At 36.4% G+C, this 22537-nt stretch overlaps 1 protein-coding gene across 1 annotated transcript; it reads left to right on the forward strand.

The window, feature by feature from the left end:
* Nucleotides 1–304: 304 nt before the first annotated feature.
* Nucleotides 305–12526, forward strand: LOC308343270 (vomeronasal type-1 receptor 4-like; the record flags this gene model as incomplete). The annotated part of the gene is made up of 2 exons (XM_080804317.1): nucleotides 305–452; nucleotides 11496–12526. The coding sequence occupies 2 exons, from the start codon at nucleotides 305–307 to the stop codon at nucleotides 12524–12526; spliced, it is 1179 nt and encodes a 392-aa protein (XP_080660443.1).
* Between the last annotated feature and the right edge of the window lie 10011 nt (nucleotides 12527–22537).

Below are 22537 nucleotides of genomic sequence, written 5' to 3' on the forward strand. Positions count from 1 at the left end.
ATTTATATTCATTTTTAATTAAATCAATGGAGGCTTGGATGCTCCAACATGAATTATGGATCAATATTGAAGTCTCAGAGGAAAGAAATTACTCTCTGAATGGCTGATTTATAGCAGTAAAATCTTTTATGTTTCCTGGTAACTGAAAACAATAAACATTCTAAGTTTACTTCCTCCTCTAGTCTTGTAGATCTCTCTAGAGTCACTTAAAATTTTAAGGTGTTTGTGACCTTAGGTGCTGACTTTAATTAAATACATTTCTAAGCTTATCAAGAGAATTTGTTGTAATTTGTGATTCTTCTGGATGAATCAGGAAGTTCACTGTGTGCAAAGTGATTTCCAGTCCTTGGGGATTGAGCAAACTAGTCCTCCTATAGCCCTGGACCCAGGCACCTGCACCCAGCTACAGCCCACCAGAGATGTCCCCTGCACTACTGAAGAGCTCAGAGGAAGTAAGTCCCCTCCCTGTCTGTAGTTCTTGCATGAAGGGAGAGACCTGGCCATTTTTCCAAGAATTTTCTTCTTCAATTCTTTTTTTGTTTCAGATTCTTCTTATGCTAAATATTTTGTCTGTCCTTAACAGTAAGTCTCCTCTCTCCATGTTCTTACTCCCACACTTCTTATCATTTTCCCTTATCATTTCTTTTCTCTTCCATTTCTCTCATCTTTTCCTGTTAGTCTTTCTATTTTGCTGTTTTCTCCTTTCATTGCTCTCGTTCCATAATTCTCAGTGGTGTGATAAAAATTATTTATTCTTTCTCTTATAATCTTCACACTTGTATGTTAATATTTTTCTTAATTAATTGATATTTTTCTGATTGTTTATATCTTTACCATCTTCCATCTGTCATGATTGTTCTCAAGAGTTTTCATTTCTCAGCCCTTAACTTATTGTTTTTGCAATTCTATTTTTAATTTCCTCTGGACTTGTTCCCTGCTTTTCCTCTTCCCCTCTATTTTTAATACAACATTTCTTCCTTTTTCCACTCTTTTCTATTATCTTAAATGTATATTTTTTTCCTTTCTAACACTTCTTTACATTCTTCAACATAGTTTTCTATAATTATTTTTCCATTTTCCATGCATTTTCATGCATTATTACTATCTCAGTAAGGGTATGAATGATCATTCATGCACATTCTGTCTACTCTGATGTATATGCTAATATCCTAAAATCCAAAATTTTCTAACATTCAAACTAAATTTTTGCACTCTGATTATGACCTGCATATTGTCCCTCTTACACACAATTCTTCTGAATCTCTTCTGAAGATCTAATTAAGAGGTCATTAAAAATAATTGTATAAACCAGTATTATATGACAGACAATATTGAAGATGTTTGTAAATCAAGGATTTTTATTGCAGCAACATTACTTCTGGCCAAACCTCACATATTTTTTCTGTAAAATTCAGATTTGTAAACCAACTTGAAACATAAACAGCTGGGGGTTTTTTTGGTTTTGTTTTGTTTAAAGATTTTATTTATTTATTTGACAGACAGATCACAAGTAGGCAGAGAGGCAGGCAGAGAGAGAAGGGAGGAAGCAGGCTCCCTGCTGAGCAGAGAGCCCGATGCGGGGCTCGATCCCAGGACGCTGGGATCATGACCTGAGCCGAAGGCAGTGGCTTTAACCCACTGAGCCACCCAGGCGCCCCAGCTGTGTTTTTTTTAAGATGCATTTCCATTGAAGTTTCCTCCTATCATCTCATTTATGTAAGTTAGTATACATTTGTGTGGTATTTATTCATTTTCTCTCTTTTCTCTCCTTGTTACTTCAGTTTATATCCTCCCATCTTTTGTGTCTACTATTCCTGTCTGCATTCCTTCCTCTTTCTATTGTGCCCTCTTCTCTTCTTACCTCTTCTTTTCCTCAAAACTCATAACCCTGTGTGTTGATTGAATATTTGGTTTTTTGGGTTTTGGTGGGGGGGTTTTGAAGAAAGCACAGTGAGGGAGAGGAGAGCAGAGGGAGAGAGAAAGAGAAAATCTTAAGCAGGCTCCACATCTGGCATGGAGCCTAACACAGGGCTTGATCTCAAAACCCTGAGATCACGACCTGAGCTGAGGTCAACAGTCTGACATTTAACCAAATGAGCCACCCAGATGTTCCTCAATCTTTGATTTTTAATTCATTTCCCCATTGCTTTCCATTTATGGTAAAAACTTCTCTTTTATTTTATCTCTCTTTCTCTTTTTGTTTATGTTTTTTAGGTCATTTCTCTGTCTTCCATTGTTTTTTCATGATATTTCTCTCACTTGTGAGTGCTTTCTAATGTTTAAATTATCTGAATTTATATCCTTCTTGACCTTTAAGATTTCTTACTGATCCTACTGAGGAAGAAATCCTTTTCCTAGACCCCTCTTATGTTGGGTTTGGGACCTGCAAAGTAAACTGACAAAGGACAGATGAACAAGAGAAAAAAAAGTTTATTCAATTGCATATGGGAATTCATAAAAGAAGTAGCTCATAAATGACTAAAATTAGGAGTTTATATGGCCAACTTCAGAAAGGGAAGAGATGGAGGGGAGGAGAGCCTTCTATGGTAGAACAAATGGGTTCAGAGGAAAACAAACAGAAGATAAGAAAGTTTGTGATATTCATTTTTATGCAGATGCAATATTACTTTTTGTCTTTCTCATGGCAATCTAATACCCTCAGAGAAGGGAGGAAATTCATAGCAGTTTCATTCTCAGACATTCTTGCATTTAAAGAGATAGGGAAAGCTCTTAAAAGACTTCTGTATCTGAAGACTCTCAAATATGTGTTTACTTTAAAATAATCATCATATTAATTTGAGTAGTTCAATGGGTCTCCCCAACCCTATCTAAATTGTTCTCAGAGCAAATACTTACTCAGAAACCAAACACTCTGGCATGTTGTTCTTTTTCATTGCTTTCCTAAAATCCCCCATTTCATGTTTTTTTAATTATTCTGATAAACATCCTAATTTTTTTTCTATTTCTTGTTAGGCTTCATTTTTGGCATAGTCCTTTCTCTGGGCCTTTTTTATTTGCACAGTTTTCGTTATCTTGCCTGCCTCCACTTGTGTTTTTTTCTCTCCCTCCTTGTTTTCTTTTGCTGATTTCCCTGCTGACATGGCCATTACCCTTGTTTTCTTGTCTTTTCTAGTTCTACTTTTACCTTCAATTTACTGTTTCTCTTTACCTTTCCACCTTGATTAAACATTGTCTCGTGATTTTAGTTTCTTCTCATTCATTTTCTTTCACTTTTTCCACTGATCTTTTCATTTATTTAAACATTGTTTAAATTTATTTTTTATTTTTAAAAGTTTTTACCTGAACTCCAGGTAGTTAACATACAGTGCAATATTAGTTTCAGGTGTAAAATTTAGTGATTCAACACTTCCATACAACACCCAATGCTCATCACAACATTCTCTTTTTATACTACCTTGTTTTCATGTTCATGTTTCTTGCCTTTTCATTTTTCTCTAATCTAAAAAACAAAATTCATGCACAAATTTTCAAAGTCAGTGTAACAAAGTGGTTTAGACTTTGTGGAAAGTTGCATTAAGTGTTAAATATGGTTGATATTTGGCACTTTATGATATTGAGTATTCTGATTTATAAATGTCCTATATACTGCTACTGATGAAGGGTAGTTGGAAGGCAGGCAGACAGGTTCAAGAGCCCCAGTGCTAAGAGGAAACCACCCTTAAAAGGATTTTGCACCACTCTGAAAGGAGCCCTTCATTCTTTCCCTTATGATAGATAAGTGACAAGAACCTGACTGGATGACAGGCATAGGGAGAGTTAATCAGATTAAAACAAAGCCTGTCAACAAGTGCATAAAAACACCTAGATTTAGAAACTATGGTGGCAACCCTTTCAGGTCCCTCCCTCCTTGGGAGTTTTGTACTATCACTTTGCTATTACTCCATAAACCTTGCTTTGCTGCCCACCACTCTACCTGGTCTACCTCTTCATTCTTTGAAGTGGTGTGACTGTAAGGACCTATTTTATATTTTTATATTTTAGCTAGAGCCTTCCATTGAGGTTAAACAATAACCTTGTTGTTTAACCCTTAAACTGTCCCTGCTCCCCTTCCCCCAGGGGACTTACTTAAAAACAAGTCCCAGAAACCAGCTTCAGGTAACAAAGCTCAAATACAAGGGTGGGTCAGGCCAGGTGGAGACATCCAATCAGTGGGGAGGATGCATACTGACTCCCTTGTTACCAAGGAGTATGCGCCCCGCCCTTTGGGCACCTTTTGGGCACCAATTCTGACCAAGGTGATAGGCTGGTTCAAATGTCTACGAGGGTAAATTGTAATTCAACTGGTCACCTAGCATGACTGTGCAGCTTTCTCTGTGTGTTACAGTTTCATTGGCCACCTGTGCGTGGCCAGGCCCAACCGCATGGCCTTTGCCCTTAAAAGCTAGTCTGTGAAACAGAGAAGGGTCGCCCTCTCTGTAAGAGGCATGGCCCTGGCCAGTCAGTTTGATTCTTGATGCTTGGCGTGAAATAAAGCTTTGCTTGACCTTCGCTTTGTATCAGTCTCGCTCCTTTAATCATGGACCCTTTATTAGGGCATAATTGTGACCATCAAATAAGGGGACTGATGAAGAAGTCATATAACATTACTATTTTGTCTTAACATCTTTCAATTGATTTGTATGATTTTATTCTAGAAATTCTGGCACAAGTTTGAAGTTATCATAATATTACTGTCATTCTAAATCTTAATAGTTTCTAAAATTACATAGTCTAGCTATAGAAATACCAGTTAAAAGAAGTAGCTGTGTTACCAACTGTAATACTTTTCTCAAGAGTTTTAAACTTACTTACAGGGTAGACCATATTATCATTGTGGTTTTGGATTATGGGTGGGGTTCAGTGGGGTGGAGTCCAGAGCCCATAACCAAGAAAGAATTCCTGAGAAGTCTTTGGTGCAAAATGGTGGTTTATTAAAGCATAGAGATAGGACCCATGGGCAGAAAGAGCTGCTGTGGGGGGGTGGGGTGTTGTGAGGGGTGGCTGATTATATACTATGGGGTTGGGGAACATAAGAAAAAGGGAGGGTTTAAAAGAACTTTCATATGCTAAAGAGGACCTACAAGATACAGAGGCCTTGCCATTGTCAGGTTAAGGGTTTTTTCCCTGTACCAAAGTATTAACATTAAGATAGTTGGACGATTTTGATTTGAATCTCCCTGATGGCTAATGATGATGAACATAAAAAACGTTCATCATCATTAGCCATCAGGGAGATTCAAATCAAAACCACATTGAGATACCATCTTACACGAGTTAGAATAGCCAAAATTAACAAGATAGTAAACAAGTATTGGAGAGGATGTGGACAAAGGGGAACCCTCTTACACTCTTGGTGGGAATGCAAGTTGGTATAGCCATTTTGGAAAACAGTGTGGAGATTCCTTCAGAAATTAAAAAATAGAGCTACCCTATGACCCTGCAATTGCACTACTGGGTATTTACCCCAAAGATACAGATGTAGTGAAAAGAAGGGCCATCTGTACCCCAATGTTCATAGCAGCAATGGCCACGGTCACCAAACTGTGGAAAGAGCCAAGATGCCCTTCAACAGATGAATGGATAAAGAAGATATGGTCCATATACACAAAGGAATATTATGCTCCCATCAGAAAGGATGATTATCCAACTTTTGTATCAACATGGATGGGACTGCAGGATGTTATGCTGAGTGAAATTAGTCAGAGAGTGAATTATCGTATGGTTTACTTACTTGTGGAGCATAAGGAATAACATGGAGGACATTAGGAGAAGGAAATGAAAAGTGAATTGGGGGAAACCAGAGGAGGAGATGAACCATGAGAGACTGTGGACTCCGAGAAACACACTGAGGGTTTTAGAGGGGAGGGATGGAGGGTTGGGTGAGCCTGGTGGAAGGTATTAAGGAGGCACATATTGCATGGAGCACAGGGTGTGGTACATAAGCAATGAATTTTGGAACACTGAAAAAATTAAACTAAATTTAAAAAAGATAGTTGGGAGATTCCTGGAAGAATATCACACGTGTTCTACCCAGGAGTGGGGGGTGGGAGGAGGTTGCAGGGTGTCAGCTTCTGCTTTGTCCTCAGCTTGCCTTCCATTTCCTCATCACACAGGGACAGTACCCATGGGCAGTAAAAGCTGCTGCACTGCCATTGTAAGGGGTGACTGGTTATATACAATGGGATTGGGGGAGGTAAGGAAAAAGGGAGGTTTTGAGAAAGAGCTTTCATATGTTTAAAGAAGATTCACAGGACACCAGAACTCTTGCTTTTGTCAAGTTAAGGTTGTTTTCCATCTAGCAAGGCATTAACATGAAGATAGTTGGGAACTTCCTGGAGGAATATTACACTCTGCCCACTTCAAGTATCTGCAATGGGCTGCAGGTTATAAGGACATTTAATTGTATTTACATTTCCTTTTGGAAGCTAGGCCACTGATAGAGATGCTTTGTTCTTATGGATCACTAAGACATTTGTAAACTGAGGGACACTCAGGTCTTGCAGGACTGTGATTTCCAAAAGTTAACTATTTATTTTTCCTTTCCTTAGCTTTAGGGCAGCCAGGAATGCATGAGGAATGTCACATATATGCAGGGGGGCACTATGGGGTGTCAGCTTCTGCTCTGTCCTCAGCTTGCTTTCTGTTCCCTCATCATTATCATCAGTGAATAATAACAATCACACTTTTGGTTTTGGGAATGCGTATCCTTCTTTTAATTCTTTACCACATGTTAGGAGCTAAAAGGCAATAAAAAAATGGGGACATCGTAGTGGTACACTTTTTACATTTCTCACTTAAAAGAGAATTAGTTGAGTTTCATAATTTATTGGTTTGTCTATGTCTACATTAGCTAGCTACCTTTCATAAATTTAAAATCTGCTTTGTATCTATAATACACTATAGGGTTTTGTTTTATCATAAATGCATGTTAAATATGTATGAATGTAGATTTCTTATTTACTAAAATGTTATGAGCCTTTTGTCTTCCAGATATTAGTATGGATAACTATGTTAAGAGATTTCTTAAAGAAGAGCTATTTTAGCATTTCTGGGAAAATTTATCTTGTTTATAATATTTTACACGTTTTTAGACCTTGGTGCATATAGTCTACCTTATTTATATGTATATTTACATTTATTATTGAGATGAAATTAATAGAACATAAAATTCACCATCTTACTTTGTGTCATTCAATGGAACTTATATTTGCAATGGTGTGCAATCACAACTCTGATTAAGCTTCAAAACATTTCATCACCCCCAAAGAAAACCACAGAATCCCCAATCACTCCTCTGTCCCTCTCTCCATTCCCTGGCAACAAATGTCTGCTTTCTGTCTACAGATTAATGCATTTGGGGATATTTCCTATATAGAGTCAGATCATATGTGATTTTTGAGTCTAGACTCTTTCCCTTCTTTGCTGGACTCTCTCAAGTGTGCAGTCATGCAAGTGTGGTCATGTTAGGAGTGGGCTAGAAAAGGGCTGGTGTCCCATATGTTTCAAATTTTGCATAGAATGCAATAGGCTCACATAAAATTCTGGGAAAAACTTCTTCCATGTGTCTTGCTCATCCTCTAATAGGTGAGGGTGTCTCATGTGCTGGTAAGGTGGGTTCATAGCAAAGCAAAAAGCAAGCCTTGCCCCAAGGCTTTCATCAGGAGGCTGGTCATGTCATACTTGATCCACACTGAATTGCCAAAGCATGTCAAAGACCAACCTATATTCAAGGTATGGACAAAAGGGCCATCTCTCGAGTGGAGCTACAAAGTCCCTTTATAATGTATACAAGGAAGGGAAGAATTTACAGGCATTTTTATAGTCCAGCACTTCTGGGATCAAGAGCCATTGAGATGTGAGCAACTGGAGACAGGGAGTAGAGAAAATTGCATAGAGGAGTATTGCCCCTCTAGAAAGTGATGACTCAAGAAGTGTGGAAGAAAGACAGTATATTTACATGTTTATGGAGAAATTTTTATAATGCATGAGGGAAAGGATAACAGAAGAGAGGGTCTTGAGCAAGAAGGAGAGTTCCAGATTTATTGCATGGTGGATGGATTTGTTATGATTAGAAACATAGACAATTGGGACACCTGGGTGGCTCAGTTGGTTAAGCGACTGCCTTCAGCTCAGGTCATGATCCTGGAGTCCCAGGATCAAGTCCCACATTGGACTCCCCACTCGGCAGGGAGTCTGCTTCTTCCTTTGACCCTCCCCCTTCTCATGCTCTCTCTCTCTCTCAAATAAATAAATAAAATCTTTAAAAGTCTGATTCTTGGGATGCCTGGGTGGCTCAGTTGGTTAAGTGTCTGCCTTCAGCTCAGGTCATTATCTCAGGCCTGGGATTGAGTCATGCATCATGCTCCCTGCTCCTTGGGGAGCCTGCTTCTCCCTCTGCCTGCTACTCCCCCTGCTTGTGTGCACATGCATGCTCTGACAAATAAATAAAATCTTAAAAAAAAAAAAAAGAAACATAGACAATTTATTCATAATACCCAGGGAGAAGGGCGCATTTCTGAGCAAGGATATTAAAAGGGATTGATGTAGTGGTGGGATCTTGTGAAGTAGTCTTTTGATTGCTTAGTTTTCTAAATGGAATATGGAGTTCATTGATGGGTGAATAAAGAACATGAAGTGATTTTACATATATAAAATATAATATGTACATATATTTCATAATATGTACATATATATGTGTGTGTATATTTCAGGCATTATATATGTGTGTGTATACGTGTGTGTGTATAATATGTATATACACACGTATATGTACATGTTATGAAATATATGTACATATTATACTTTATATATGTAAAATATGTGTATGTATACACATATTGTAAGGACCTATTTTATATTTTAGCAAGAGGCTTTCATTGAGGTTAAACAAAAACCTTGTTGTTTAACCCTTAAACTGTCCCTGCGCCCCTTCCCCCAGGGGATTCACTTAAAAACAAGTCCTGGAAACCAGCTCCTGGTAACAAAGCCCAGATACAAGGGTGGGTCAGGCCAGGTGGAGACATCCAATCATTAGGGGGTTGCATACTGTCACCCTAGCTACCAAGGAGTATGGGCCCCCGGCCTTTGGGAACCCTTTTGGTGCCAATCCTAGTCAAGGTATAATAGGCGGATTCAAATGTCTACTAGGGTGGATTGTAATTCAATTGGTCACCTAGCATCACTGTGGAGTTTCCTGTGTGTGTTATAATCTCATTGGCCACCTGTGCGTTGCCAGGCCCAATTGCATGGCCTTTGCCCTTAAAAGCTAGACTATGAAACAGAGAAGGGTTGCCCTCTCTTGTAAGCGGTGCGTCCCCAAACGTTCGGTTAGATTCTTGATGCTAGGCGCGAAATAAAGCTTTGCTTGATCTTTGCTTTGTATCAGTCTCGCTCCTTTAATCACGGACCCATTATTGGGGCATAACAATATATATAATGATGAAACGAGGATGTAACACTACATAAAATAAGTCATACAGTGAAAAACAAGTATGTATGATTTCATATATATGTTCAATCAGAAAAAAATAAATAAACTGAACCCATAGATAAAAAGAATAGATTGGTGTTTGCCTAAGTTGGGGTCAGGGGTTTGGAGAAATAGGTGACATGGTCAAAGGGTGCAAGTTTCCTGTTATAAAAGAAATAAATTATGGAGCTGTAGTATGTAAACTGGTGACTATAATTAGTAATACTGTACTATATATTTGAAAGTTGCTAAAAGAATAGAACTTAAATGTCATGACAAGAAAGAAAATTTGTAGCTATGTGTGGTGGTAGATGCTAACTAGACCTATTGTAATCATTTTGCAAAATATACTAATATCAAATTTTATATTGTACATCTGACACAATATTACACATCAATTATATGTCAATAAAAATATGCAGCATGGCATCAATATAACATTGACAGAGTATATGTTGATGGTTTAAGACTAGAGAAAATCTTATGAAGTAGTCATCAAGAGAAGTGAGAAAGTGAACACAATAGAAATGGTTTAGAAAATTACCATTATTTCCAGGCTGAGGTAGAGCTCACTGGACTTACTATTGAGGAATTTGATATAAATTCATATACACTCTTTTATGTTTTTCTCCAGCTTTGTTTATCTGACCAGGATGCCATCGATGAAGCAAAATAGTAGATTTAATGTGGGTTGTCTTTTGTGTGATGAGGAGTATGAAGTAGGAAAAAAGTGATGTAATCACATATTTTTGCAGGTGTGATGATGCTGGATCGTGGAAGTTTAGGCAAGGAGGAAAAGCTCTGAAAACATTATGGAGAGTACAAACTTTCACATCCTGATGATGACAAAGTAATATTAAAGTTAGAGACTAGGCAGACTAAGCTGGAAATAGGTGGTAATAGAACAGGAGATGCTTGAAAACGATGTTGATAATGACAAAAGCTAGTGTGTAAGCAGGAGAGAGTGGATGAGGTTGGGAGTGGGATAGGAGTGCTGGAAGAGAGATCACAAATGTGAGATGCTGAGGTTATTGTGCTAATCCATTTACATTTATCTACAAGCACTAATATATAGTATGAGTTGGGTTAGGGAATGTGGTAGTAAGAAGCTAGGGAGGTGAGTGACTTGGGTCAGCAGATTATTTCCACGAGGACACTTATGGATATAGACTGATAGCAAATCTTTCAAAGCTGGAGAGATGGAAAATTATCTGCAAGCACTCGGGATCAAAGAGAACATTTTCCCATATAAGCCTGGTGAAACAGAGGAGAGGAGAGACAAAGATCCCACCACCTGAAAGAATTACAAGTGAAGCAGTGACTTCAGAGTAGAATAAAGAAATGAAGCCAATTTTCAGAACTAAGGTAGGGGATCCAATGAACTGTCCATGTGCTGAAATATATTCAGTGTGTGATTCGTAGAGTCTTGGAGTTGGGGAAGCATGAGGAGTAGGGTCAGGAAAAGGTATTTACAGAGCCTAATAATTGTATGCAACTCTGGGGATGAAGTCTTCTGGTGAATGACAGTAAAAATGATGAGTGTCATCTACAGTAGAAACATAATAATAAACATTAAAACACATTAAAATTTTCAGTTTTCCATGACAAAAGATGGAAGTGCATTCAAAACATAGAAATGAAGTTCAGGGGGCACCTGGGTGGCTCAGTGGGTTAAAGCCTCTACCTTCGGCTTGGGTCATGATCCCAGGGTCCTGGGATCGAGCCCCACATTGGGCTCTCTGCTCAGCAGGGAGCCTACTTCCCCCTCTCTCTCTCTCTGCCTGCCTCTCTGCCTACTTGTGATCTCTGTCTGTCAAATAAATAAATAAAATCTTAAAAAAAAAAAGAAATGAATTTCAGAACATATAAACAGAACATAAAATCTCCATAATTATGAAATACTGTCCTTCAGGAAACTCAAGTTATTTTTGAGAATTACAGTAATGTTTTTATAAATAAGACATGTTTGTCTTGACCTTAAGGTTCCTCTGAAGTGACTTTAACAATTCTTGATGTTTACTTCTAGACCTAATCCTTCATTTCCTGAATATTGTTAGAGCATCTACACAACTTACTGCTGAGGGTGAACATACCTCGTGGAGTCTTCTTAAAGTTCTCTCGTTTCCATCAAGCTTACAAATCATTGCAGTTCCCTTTTTAGCTGTGGAGAAGTCCATCCATAGTATCAGAGCCACTGATTATAATGATTACAAAGGAGACTATCTAGGAGTATTCTTTCTCTCTCAAATTGGAATTGGTTTTATTAGACACATATTGCTACTAGTTCAGCTATATTTAAAGAAGCCTATGGATTTGGTATTTATCCATTTAATTTTAGCTAATGTCATGACAATTCTTTTCAGTGGGGTTCCAGAAATAATGAATGCCTTTGGAGCAAGAAATTTTCTAGATTACAGTGGCTGTAAGGCAGAGCTGTATATGTACAGAGTCACACCGGGTCTTTCTCTCTGCACCACATCTTTTCTGAGTATTTTTCAGGCCATAATTATCACTCCCAGCAACTCTAGGTGGGCATGGCTCAAACTCCAAATCTCCACATGTGTTTTTCCTGCTCTCTTTTCTTTCTGGATCATCAACATGCTGATCTACATCCGTGTCATCATAACCACTGCAGTCCCCTTCAACACCACTGAAGTTGGACAAGTATATTCTCTGACATACTGTAATGGGAGAAAGTCTGATCAACTTCAGCAGGCTGCTTTTCTAGGGGGCATGGTCTTAAGAGATTTCCTATGTCTGTTCCTCATGATCTGGACCAGAGTGTATGTGGTAAAACTCCTTTTCACACATTGTAAGACAGTCCAGGATCTCCACAAGACCAACCTCTGCCCAGGGCCGTCTCCTGAAACCAAAGCCACCCACACAATCCTGGCACTGGTGAGCTGCTTTATTTTCTTTTACTGGACTAACAGCTGCCTTACCATTTATATAATGTATAGACATAATGTACAAGGATTGGAGAACATCACTTTTTTTCTCTCCTGTTGTTATCCAGCTACCTCTCCTTTTGTGATGATCAAAAATGGTAACAGATGATCAATTGTGAACTGCACTTTTGCATATATGCGGCAATCCTCTCAGAGGTTTGAACACTCTCACATGCTTTTTTGACACAAGGAGCATTTGTTTTATTTATTTTTTTAGCATCTTACAAAGAGTATTTGATTAGAAGTGTCCACTCCACAATTTTAGTGAGTTAAATTCTGGAAAAACGTTAACAACTTATTACTTTGGACATTTCTTCAAATTATCCAGCTTACTGAACATAGAAAATAAATGACCAGACACATGGAATGAACATGTTTGGGATTGTTGCACCTAGCCAGAGCACTCTTTGTCCTTACCTAAAATGACAGTGAAAAATTCCTACTTATGATTATTTGGATACACTTATTTCTAAGAATTCTTCCTTAATGTGACATATCTATCAGTTAAATGACTTACATTTGCTGGATTATTCTAGAAAGGCTTCATCAAGCAAAAATATTTTATAACTACACTGTTGTATATGTTGGACCCAAACAATACTTGAAATTACTATCTGCTGTTGATTATGTCTGGTTTAATCATGGAGAGTGATGTAAGTGTAAATACAACCATACTCCCTTCACCCTGTGAATACTGATCATGATTCCCCAAAACACAAAGGTATTCCTCTTCTTCAAACACTTTGTAAAACCCACATGTTACCTTCCATTTGTACTGTTTTGTATCTATTTACATCATTAGAAGTATTTTTTGAATTCTTACACATTCTGCTTTGTCTAAGCACATTGTGTCAATAGCTAATATTTTTATCTGTGTAGTTCTATACTTTTATAAAAGTATTTAACAAATCTTATATCACAGTATGACATATTAGAAAATGTAAAAACATTTCTTGAAAGCAGCTGAAATTCTCAATAAAGTTCTTATAAACATTTTTCAAGTAATAACTGCTGAAATTAATATAATGTGAATCTGATGAAAAAAAGAGTGAGCTTCATGTTAAAAGTACAGCTGCTCTCAGCACATGAGTGATTCTCACAGCACAGACTGCTTCAAAGCTCCTTGGGAAAGAGAAAACTGGAAGTTGGAGACAGAGAACAGAGACTGGATAATGAGGTAACACATTTCAACTACATTCCTTTTACAATAGAAACAACTAATGCATAAGGATACTCAGAGGTTGAAATTAAAAAGGACAAAATTTACAGTAAGCCAACTGACATAATGATAAATTAAGCATATATAATATGAGACAGAATTATGTAGTTATGATGGAGAGGTAACTATAATGATAAGGGGTTAAATTAACTCAGAAGAAATATCTGCTCTAAAATTGTGTATACTTAGAGTAACTCCATAAAAATTTAGTTCTTTTAGAATCTGAACTCACGTGACCATCAACTTATATAGGCTGCTATAAAAAAAGATGTTATACACAAATCCAATGGTAACAATGAATCAAAAACCTGTGTTAGGTACAGAAACAATAAAGAGAAAGAAATTCAGGCATAACATTGAAGAAAGCCAATAAACCAGGAGAGAAGAGAGGAAGAGAAGGGAACAGAGAACTATCAAAAAACCAGAAAACAGGGACGCCTGGGTGGCTCAGTTGGTTAAGCAGCTGCCTTCGGCTCAGGTCATGATCCCAGCGTCCTGGGATCGAGTCCCACATCGGGCTCCTTGCTCGGCGGGGAGCCTGCTTCTCCCTCTGCCTCTGCCTACCACTCTGTCTGCCTGTGCTCGCTCGTTCTCTCTCTAACAAATAAATAAATTAAAAAAAAAATTTAAAAAAAAAAAAAAACAGAAAACAATGAAGAAAATGGCAGTAAGTACATGCCTATCAATAAGTGCCTTAAGGGTCACCTGGGTGGCTCAGTGGGTTAAAGCCTCTGCCTTCGGCTCAGGTAATGATCCCAGTGACCTGGGATCAAGCCCCGCATTGGGCTCTCTGGTCTGCAGGGGGCCTGCTTCCTCCTCTCTCTCTGCCTGCCTCTCTGCCTAGTTGTGATTTCTGTCAAATAAATAAAATATTTTTTAAAAAAAATAAGTACCTTAAATGTAAATGAACTGCTGCATCAAAGACAGAAGTTGGTTGAATGGATTTTTTTTTTTTAAAGACTCATCTATGCATTAAAAGACTAATTTGGGACCTAAAGAACTATGCAGGTTGAAAGTGAAGAACTGGAAACATATTCCCTCAAATGAAAGTTTTTAAAAAGGGGGAGGAGGTTAGCATATTTTTATCCAACAAAATAGACTCTAAAAAACAAAGACTATAGCAAGAGACAAAGAAAGGCACTCCTTAGTATTAAGGCATCAATACAAGAAGATATAGCCATGGCAAATCTCTATGTGACCCCACAGGAGCACATAAATACATAAAGCAAGATGAAAACACTTAAAGGGAGAAGATGAGGGTAATAAATAATAGGAGGGGACTTCAATATCCCACTTGCACTAATGGACAGATCCTCCAGACAAAAAATCAACAAGGAAATGGTGGCTTTGAATGACACACCAGACCAGATGGACATAGCACAGATATACAGAACATTTCATTCAAAACAAGAATGCACATTCTTTTCAAGTACACAAGAAACATTTTCCAGAGTAGATCACATGTTAGGCCACAAAAGCAGTTTCTATGAACTTAAGAAGATTAAAATCATGTTGAGCACCATTTCTGATGATAACAGTATAAAACTAGAAATAAATTATAAGAAAAAACTGAGGGGGGGGATGTGGAGGGGTACCTGGTTGGCTCAGTCAGTTAAGTGGTTGCCTTCTGCTCAGGTCATGATCTTAGGGTCCTGGAATGGAGCCTTGCATAGGGTTCCCTGCTCATCAGGAAATCTGCTTCTCCCTCTTCCTTTGCCCCTCCCCCATGCTTGTGCATGCTCGCTCTCTCTCTCCCTCTCTCAAATAAATAAATAAAATCTTAAAAAAAAAAAAAAAAGATTGGAGACTACACCACATGCTACCACGCAATGACTAGATCAATGAAGATATAAAAGAAAACCAAAAAGTACAAGGAGACAAATGAAAAAGAAAATTCGATGATCCAAAAATCTTTGCAAAAGCAGTTCTAAAAGGGAAGTTTATAGCAATAAAGGCCTATCTCTAAAAACAAGAAAAATCTCAAATAAACAACTTAAACTTACACCTAAAGTAAGCAGAAAAAGAAGAACAGTTGCCCAAATCTAGTAGAAAGAGGAAATCATAGTAACCAGGGCAGAAATAAATGAAATAGAAAGAAAAAAAAGAAAGAAAGAAAGAAAATTTCAATAAAACCAAGAGCCGATTCTTTGAAAATATAAACAAAATTGATAAGCCTCAAGCCAGACTCATCATGAAAAAAAGATAGAAGACTCAAATAGATAAAATCAAAAATGAAGGAGAAAAAATAACAGACACAAACACAAAAGATTATAAGAGAATATTATACGTCAACAGACTAGACAACCTAGAAACAATGGATAAATTTTTAAAAACATACAATTTTCCAAGAGTGAACCAGGAATAAATAGAAAATTTAAACAGACTGATTAGTAGTCATGATACTGAACCAGTAATAAAAAAAAATTTTTAACAAAAAAAAGTCCAGATCTATACTTTGAAATGTATAATTCGTCAATGAAAGAAATTGAACATGATACAGTCAAATGGAAAGACATACTATAGTAATAGCTTGGAAGGATTAAAATGGTTAAAATGTCCATACTATTCAAAGCAATCTATAGATTTAATGCAATCTATATCAAAATGCCAATAGCACTTTTCACTGAACTAAAACAAATAATACTAAAATTTAATCAAAGCCACAAAACACTTTTTGAATGCTATAGAAATATCAAGGAAGAAGAAATAAGTTGGAGGGTTCACAATTCCATATTTTAAGATATATTACAAAGCTGTAGTAATTGAAACAGTATGCTACTGGCAGAAAAATAGATAGATGAATAGAATAGGATAGGGTGCCCAGAATTAAGCCCAAACTATACGGTCAATTAAGGATACAAGAATATATGATGGGGAAAAGATAGTCCTTTCAATAAATGGTTCCTGAAAAACTGGACAGCTACATGTAAAAGAATGAAATTGGAGCAATTTCCTACACCATACACAAAAATAGAGGATTAAAGCCTAAAAGTGAGATGTGAAGTCACATTTCTGCAGACATTGGCCTTAACAACATACCTATTGGATATGTCTTTTCAGGCAAGAGAAAGAAAAGTAAAAAACAAACTATCGGGCTTACATCAATATAAAAAGATTTTGTACAGCAAAGGCAATCAATATCAAAACAGAAAGGCAATCTACTGGATGGGAGAATGTATTTGCAAATGAAATATCCAATAAGGGGTTAATATCCAAAACACATAAAGAACTTATACAACTAACCACACACACACACACACAAAAAAAAAGGGGGGCAGAGGACCTGAATAGACATTCTTCCAAAAAAAAACACACAAAGGTACACATGAAAAGATACTCAACATCACTAATCATCAGCGAAATGCAAAAGTGGCTATCAAATATCACTATATATCTGTTCAAATGGCTAAAATAAAAAAGACAAGAATTAACAAGTATTACCAAGGATGTGGAAAAAAGAAACCTTTTACACTGTTGGTGGGAATACAAATTGATGCAGCCACTGTGGAAAACGGTATGAAGATTCCTCAAAAAATTAAAAATAGAAATTCCATTTGACCCAATAATTCCACTCCTGGATATTTACTTTGAGAAAATGAAAACACTAATTCAAATTTACAACCCCCAAGATCAAGAGTCACCTAAGCCAGCCAGATGCACACAAAAACACTAACTTAAAGAGATATGTTCACCCCTGTTTACTGCACCATTATTTACAATAGTCATAATATGGAAGCAACTTAAACGTCCACTGATAGATGAATGGATAAAGGCTACATCACATATTTATATATATATATATATATATACACACACACACACACACACACACATACACATACGCATATGTGCATGTATATATATATGTGTGTGTGTATATATATATAATATAGTCGTACACACACATACACACACAATGGAATATTACTCAGCAATAAAAAAGAATGAAATCTTGCCATTTGCAATGATATAGATGGAGCTAGAGCTTATTATGCTAAGTGAAGTAAGTCAGTCAGAGAAAGACAAATATCATATGATTTCACTCATATGTAGAAATTAGGAAACAAAACACATGATCATAGGGGAAAAAATAGAAAGGAAAACCACGAAATGGACTTTTAACTATAAAGAACAAACTTAATAGTTATCAGAAGGCAGGTGGGTGAGAAGATGGATTGAGTGTGTGGTGGGTATCAAGGAATGCACTTGTTATGATGAGCACCAGGTGTTATATGTAAGTGTTGAATCATTAAATTGTATATCTGAAATAATATTATGCTGTATGTTAACTATGTGAAATCTAATAAAAGCTAAACAAAAATAAAACACACACACACACACACATACACAAAAGAAAACAACAAGTGTTGGTGACATGGTGGGAAAAGGGAACCCTCTTGCACTCTCAGTGGGAATACAAATTGCTACAGTCACTCTAGAAAACAGTATGGAGTTTCCTCAAAAAGTTTAAAAAAAGAGCTACCCTATCATCCAGCAATCACACTACTAGGTGTTTATTCAAAGAATATAGAAATATTATAGAATTTCAAAGAATTAGAAATACTAATTTAAAAAGATATATGCACCCTGATGTTTACAGCAGCATTATCTACCATGCCAAATTATAGAAACAGCCCAAGTGTCCATCAATTGATGATTGGATAAAGAAGTGAGATAGATAGATAGATAGATAGATAGATATAATGAATATATATAATGAAAAATTACTCAGCCATAAAAAGAATGAAATCTTAGAAGAGTTAAGAAGGTAGAGAAGTAGGAGACCTTAGTTTCTTCTGGTCCCTGGATTTCAGCTAGATAGTGATCAAATCTTTCTAAACACCTGTGAACCAATGGGACAGCTAAGAAAAGAATTGCTGCAATTCCACAAATAGAAAAGCGATCACTTTTTGGAAGGTAGGAGGTGTGGAGATGTGAATACAGGTGATATATATTAGAAGATAAACTGCAGAGGGGAGGGAACTTGCTTAAGGAGGCTACCAGAAAGTATTATAACCAGTGAGGCACAAAACCCAAACTTTTAAAAGGCGGCTACAGTTGAGGATGCCCCTGGTATGAATTTGCTCAGGTGATGAAGCAGGGCAGAATTCCAGGTGGCATAGCATGGTCTCAGGATCCCTGGTGTCACAAAAAGAATGGGGGTGCATGAGTGCAGCAGAGTTCCCAAGCATCGGAGAAGGGAAGCCAGCTGAAAGCAGTGAAGCTAAGCTCTGGCTCTCTGCTCAGTGTTGCCATAAACTGGGAACCACTGTATGGTCTGGTGACTGCTCTCTGAGCAGGGGCCCAGCAAAAGACAGAAACCCAGCATGACCCACTTCCGTCTCCTGGGAGGAAGTACATGGGTCTGTGCCACAGGAGTTCATAAAGTTTAGAGACTGGAAACTGGGTCAGGTATTTGAGATAAAAACACTATCACAGGCTTCGTGAACACAGAGTTCAGATGGAAACCCAGGAGACAAGAGTGACTGGCTGCTTTCCTGTGAGGGATCACTGAAGAGTGGTGGGGATGCAAACTTTCAGCTCCAGGGCTAGAGATCTGGGTGCTTCCATTTTCATCCTCCCCATAGGTGTAGAAAGCCTTCAGGTAGTAAAATGACACCACATAGTGCAATCTGGAGCCACTTACACTGAGCCAGGGCCCCTGGCAAGGGGGCTCCAATTCCACCATACTGAAGTGACCTGAGAATCAGCACAACAGGCCCCTCCTCCAGGGAACCAGCAAGAAAAACCAGCTAACACCAAGTTCACCAATCATAGAGAACTGCAAAACTTTGGCTCTTGGGGAAACAGTATATAGCATTCTTCATCTTTTATTATCCTGTAGTTTTTCAATTTTATTTTATTTTATTTTATTGCCATTTTCTTATTTTATCAATTCTTTCTTTTAATTCTTTTTAAAATTTTTATTTATATGTGTTTTTTAAATTTTGGTTTCCTGTCATTGTATTTTATCTTGTGTGTGTGTGTGTGTGTGTGTGTGTGTGTGTGTGTGTGTATGAATGATCTAATGTCTTTTAATAGACCAAAGTACACCCAGGATCTAGTTTATTGTTTTCTTCAATTTTACTTCTTGTTTGATTTTTTTTCTGTGTTTTCTTTTTTCTTCTGGCTTGTTTTCTATGTCTTTTTCTGGAATTGTTGTGATATTTTTGTCATTTCTCTCTTTCAACTACTGTGGATATAATGATGAGATGGAGAAACTCACCTCAAAAGAAAAAGCAGAAGACAGTACTCACCAATATGGATATAAGTAAGATGTCAGAACAAGCATTCAAAACAACTATTGTAAAGATACTAGCTGGGATTGAAAAGAGCATATAAAAGGCTAGAGAATCCCTTACTGGAGAAATAAAAGAACTAAAATCTAATCAGGCCAAAATTAAAAATGCAATTATTAAATGTAGTCCCAAAAGGAGGCTCTCACTGCCAGGATAAAAGAGACAGAAGAGAGTCAGTGATACGGAGGACAAAGTAATAGAGAATAAGGAAGCTGAGAAAAAGAGAGAAAGACAACTATTTGATAACAAAGGGAGAATTCAAGAAATCTGCAATCTGATAAAGGAAAATAACATAGAAGTCCCAGAAGAGGAGGACAGAGAGGAACAGAAGGTTTATTTGAACAAATTATAGCTGAAAACTTCTTTAATCTGAGGAAAGAAATAGGCATTCAAGTCCAGAAGGCACAGAGAACTCCTCTCAAAATCAATAAAAATAGGTCAACACCCTGACATGTAACAGTGAAGCTTGCAAATTGCAGAGATAAAGGAAAAAATCCTGAAAGCAGCTTGGAACAAGAGGTCCTTAACCTACAAGAGTAGAAACATGAGGCTGGCAGCAGACTTATATGCAGAGACATGGCAGGCCAGAAAGGACAGGTGTCATATATTCAAAGAGCTAAATGGAGAAAATATGCAGCCAAGAATACTTTATCCAGCAGGGCTCTCATTCAGAATAGGAGGAGAGTTAAAGAGTTTCCAGGGCAAACAAAAACTAAAGGAATTCATAAACACTAAATGAGACTTGCAAGAAATATTAAAGGGGAACCTTTGAGCTGAGAGCCCAAAAGTAACAAAGCCCAGAAAAGAACAGAGACAATCTAAAGAAACTGTGATCTTACAGGTAATACAATGGAATTAAATTCATATCTTTCAATAATCACTCTGAATGTAAATGGGCTAAAAGCTTCAATCAAAAGACACAGGGTATCAGACTGGATTAAATATTTAAAAAAAAAAAAAGACCCATATGCTGTCTACAAGAGAGTCATTTTAAGCACAAAGTTATCTTCAGACTGAAATTGAGGAGGTAGAAAACAATTTTTCATGCCAACAGACATCAAAAGAAATCCGGAGTAGCCATCCTTACATCAGAAAAACTAGATTTTAAACCAAATACTATAATAAGAGGTGAAGGACACAATATGATTATAAAAGGGTCTATCCAATAAGAAGATTAAATAAGTGTAAATATTTATGTCCCTAACTTGGGACCAACCAATTACATAAACCAATTAAATAAAATTAAAGAAACACATTGAAAATAATACAATAGTAGCAGGAGACATTAACACCCCTCTCACAGCAATGAACAGATCATTTAAGTAGAAGATAACATTGAACAAGGGCTTTTTGAATGATGCACTGGACCAGATGGACTTCACAGACTAGCCTTTCATCCTAAACCAACAGAATATACATTCTTCTTGAGTACCCATGGGACATTCTCCAGAATATATCACATACTGGGTCATAAATCAGATTTCAACTGGTACCAAAACATTGAGATTATGCCTGCACACTTTCAGACCACAATGTTTTAAAACTTGCACTCAATCACAGGAGAAAATTTGGAAGGAACACAGATACACTCAGATTAAAGAGCATCCTAGTAAAAAACCAATGGCTCAACCAAGAAATTAAAGACGAATTTTTAAAATGCATGGAAACAAATGAAAATGAGAACATAACAGTTAAGAAACTTTGGGATGCAGGCATCCCAAGGGGATGTATATAGAGAAATATATAGCAATACAAGTCTTTCTCAAGAAGCAAGAAAAGTCTCAAATACACAAGCTAACCTTATACCTAAAGGAACTGGAAAAAGAACAGCAAATAAAGCCTAAATCCAGAAGGAGAAGAGAAATAATAAAGATTAGAACAGAAATCAATGAAATAGAAATCAAAAGAACAGTAGAACAGATGAATGAAATCAGGAGCTGGTTCTTTGAAAGAATTAATAGCCAAAGGAATGTTGACCCCCAAATAGCCAAAGGAATGTTGAAAAAGAAAACCAAAGCTGGTGGCATCACAATGCCCGACTTCAAGCTCTATTACAAAGCTGTAAAAATCAAGACAGTATAATACTGGCACAAAAAACAGATCATATATATATAATATATATATATTAATATATATATAAATATATATATATAATAAATATATAAATATATTATATATAATATATTATATATAATATATTATATTATATTATATATTTCACTTAGCACTTATTTCACTTAGCATAATATATTATATATATAATATATAATATATATAATATATAATAATATAATTATATATAATTATATAATTATATATTATAATTTTATAATTATATATAATATATAAAATAAGTATATAAATATATAATATATATAATTATATTTATTTTTTATATATAAAAATATATAAAATATATATATAATTATATTTATTTTTTATATATAATATATATAAATATATATAATAAATATATAAATATATTATATATATAATATATATAATATATAATATATTATATAATATATAATATATTATGCTAAGTGAAATAAGTGCTAAGTGAAATATATAATATATTATGCTAAGTGAAATAAGTCAGTCA

This window comes from Martes martes (assembly GCF_963455335.1).
Source record: "Martes martes genome assembly, chromosome: 5".
Taxonomy (NCBI): domain Eukaryota; kingdom Metazoa; phylum Chordata; class Mammalia; order Carnivora; family Mustelidae; genus Martes; species Martes martes.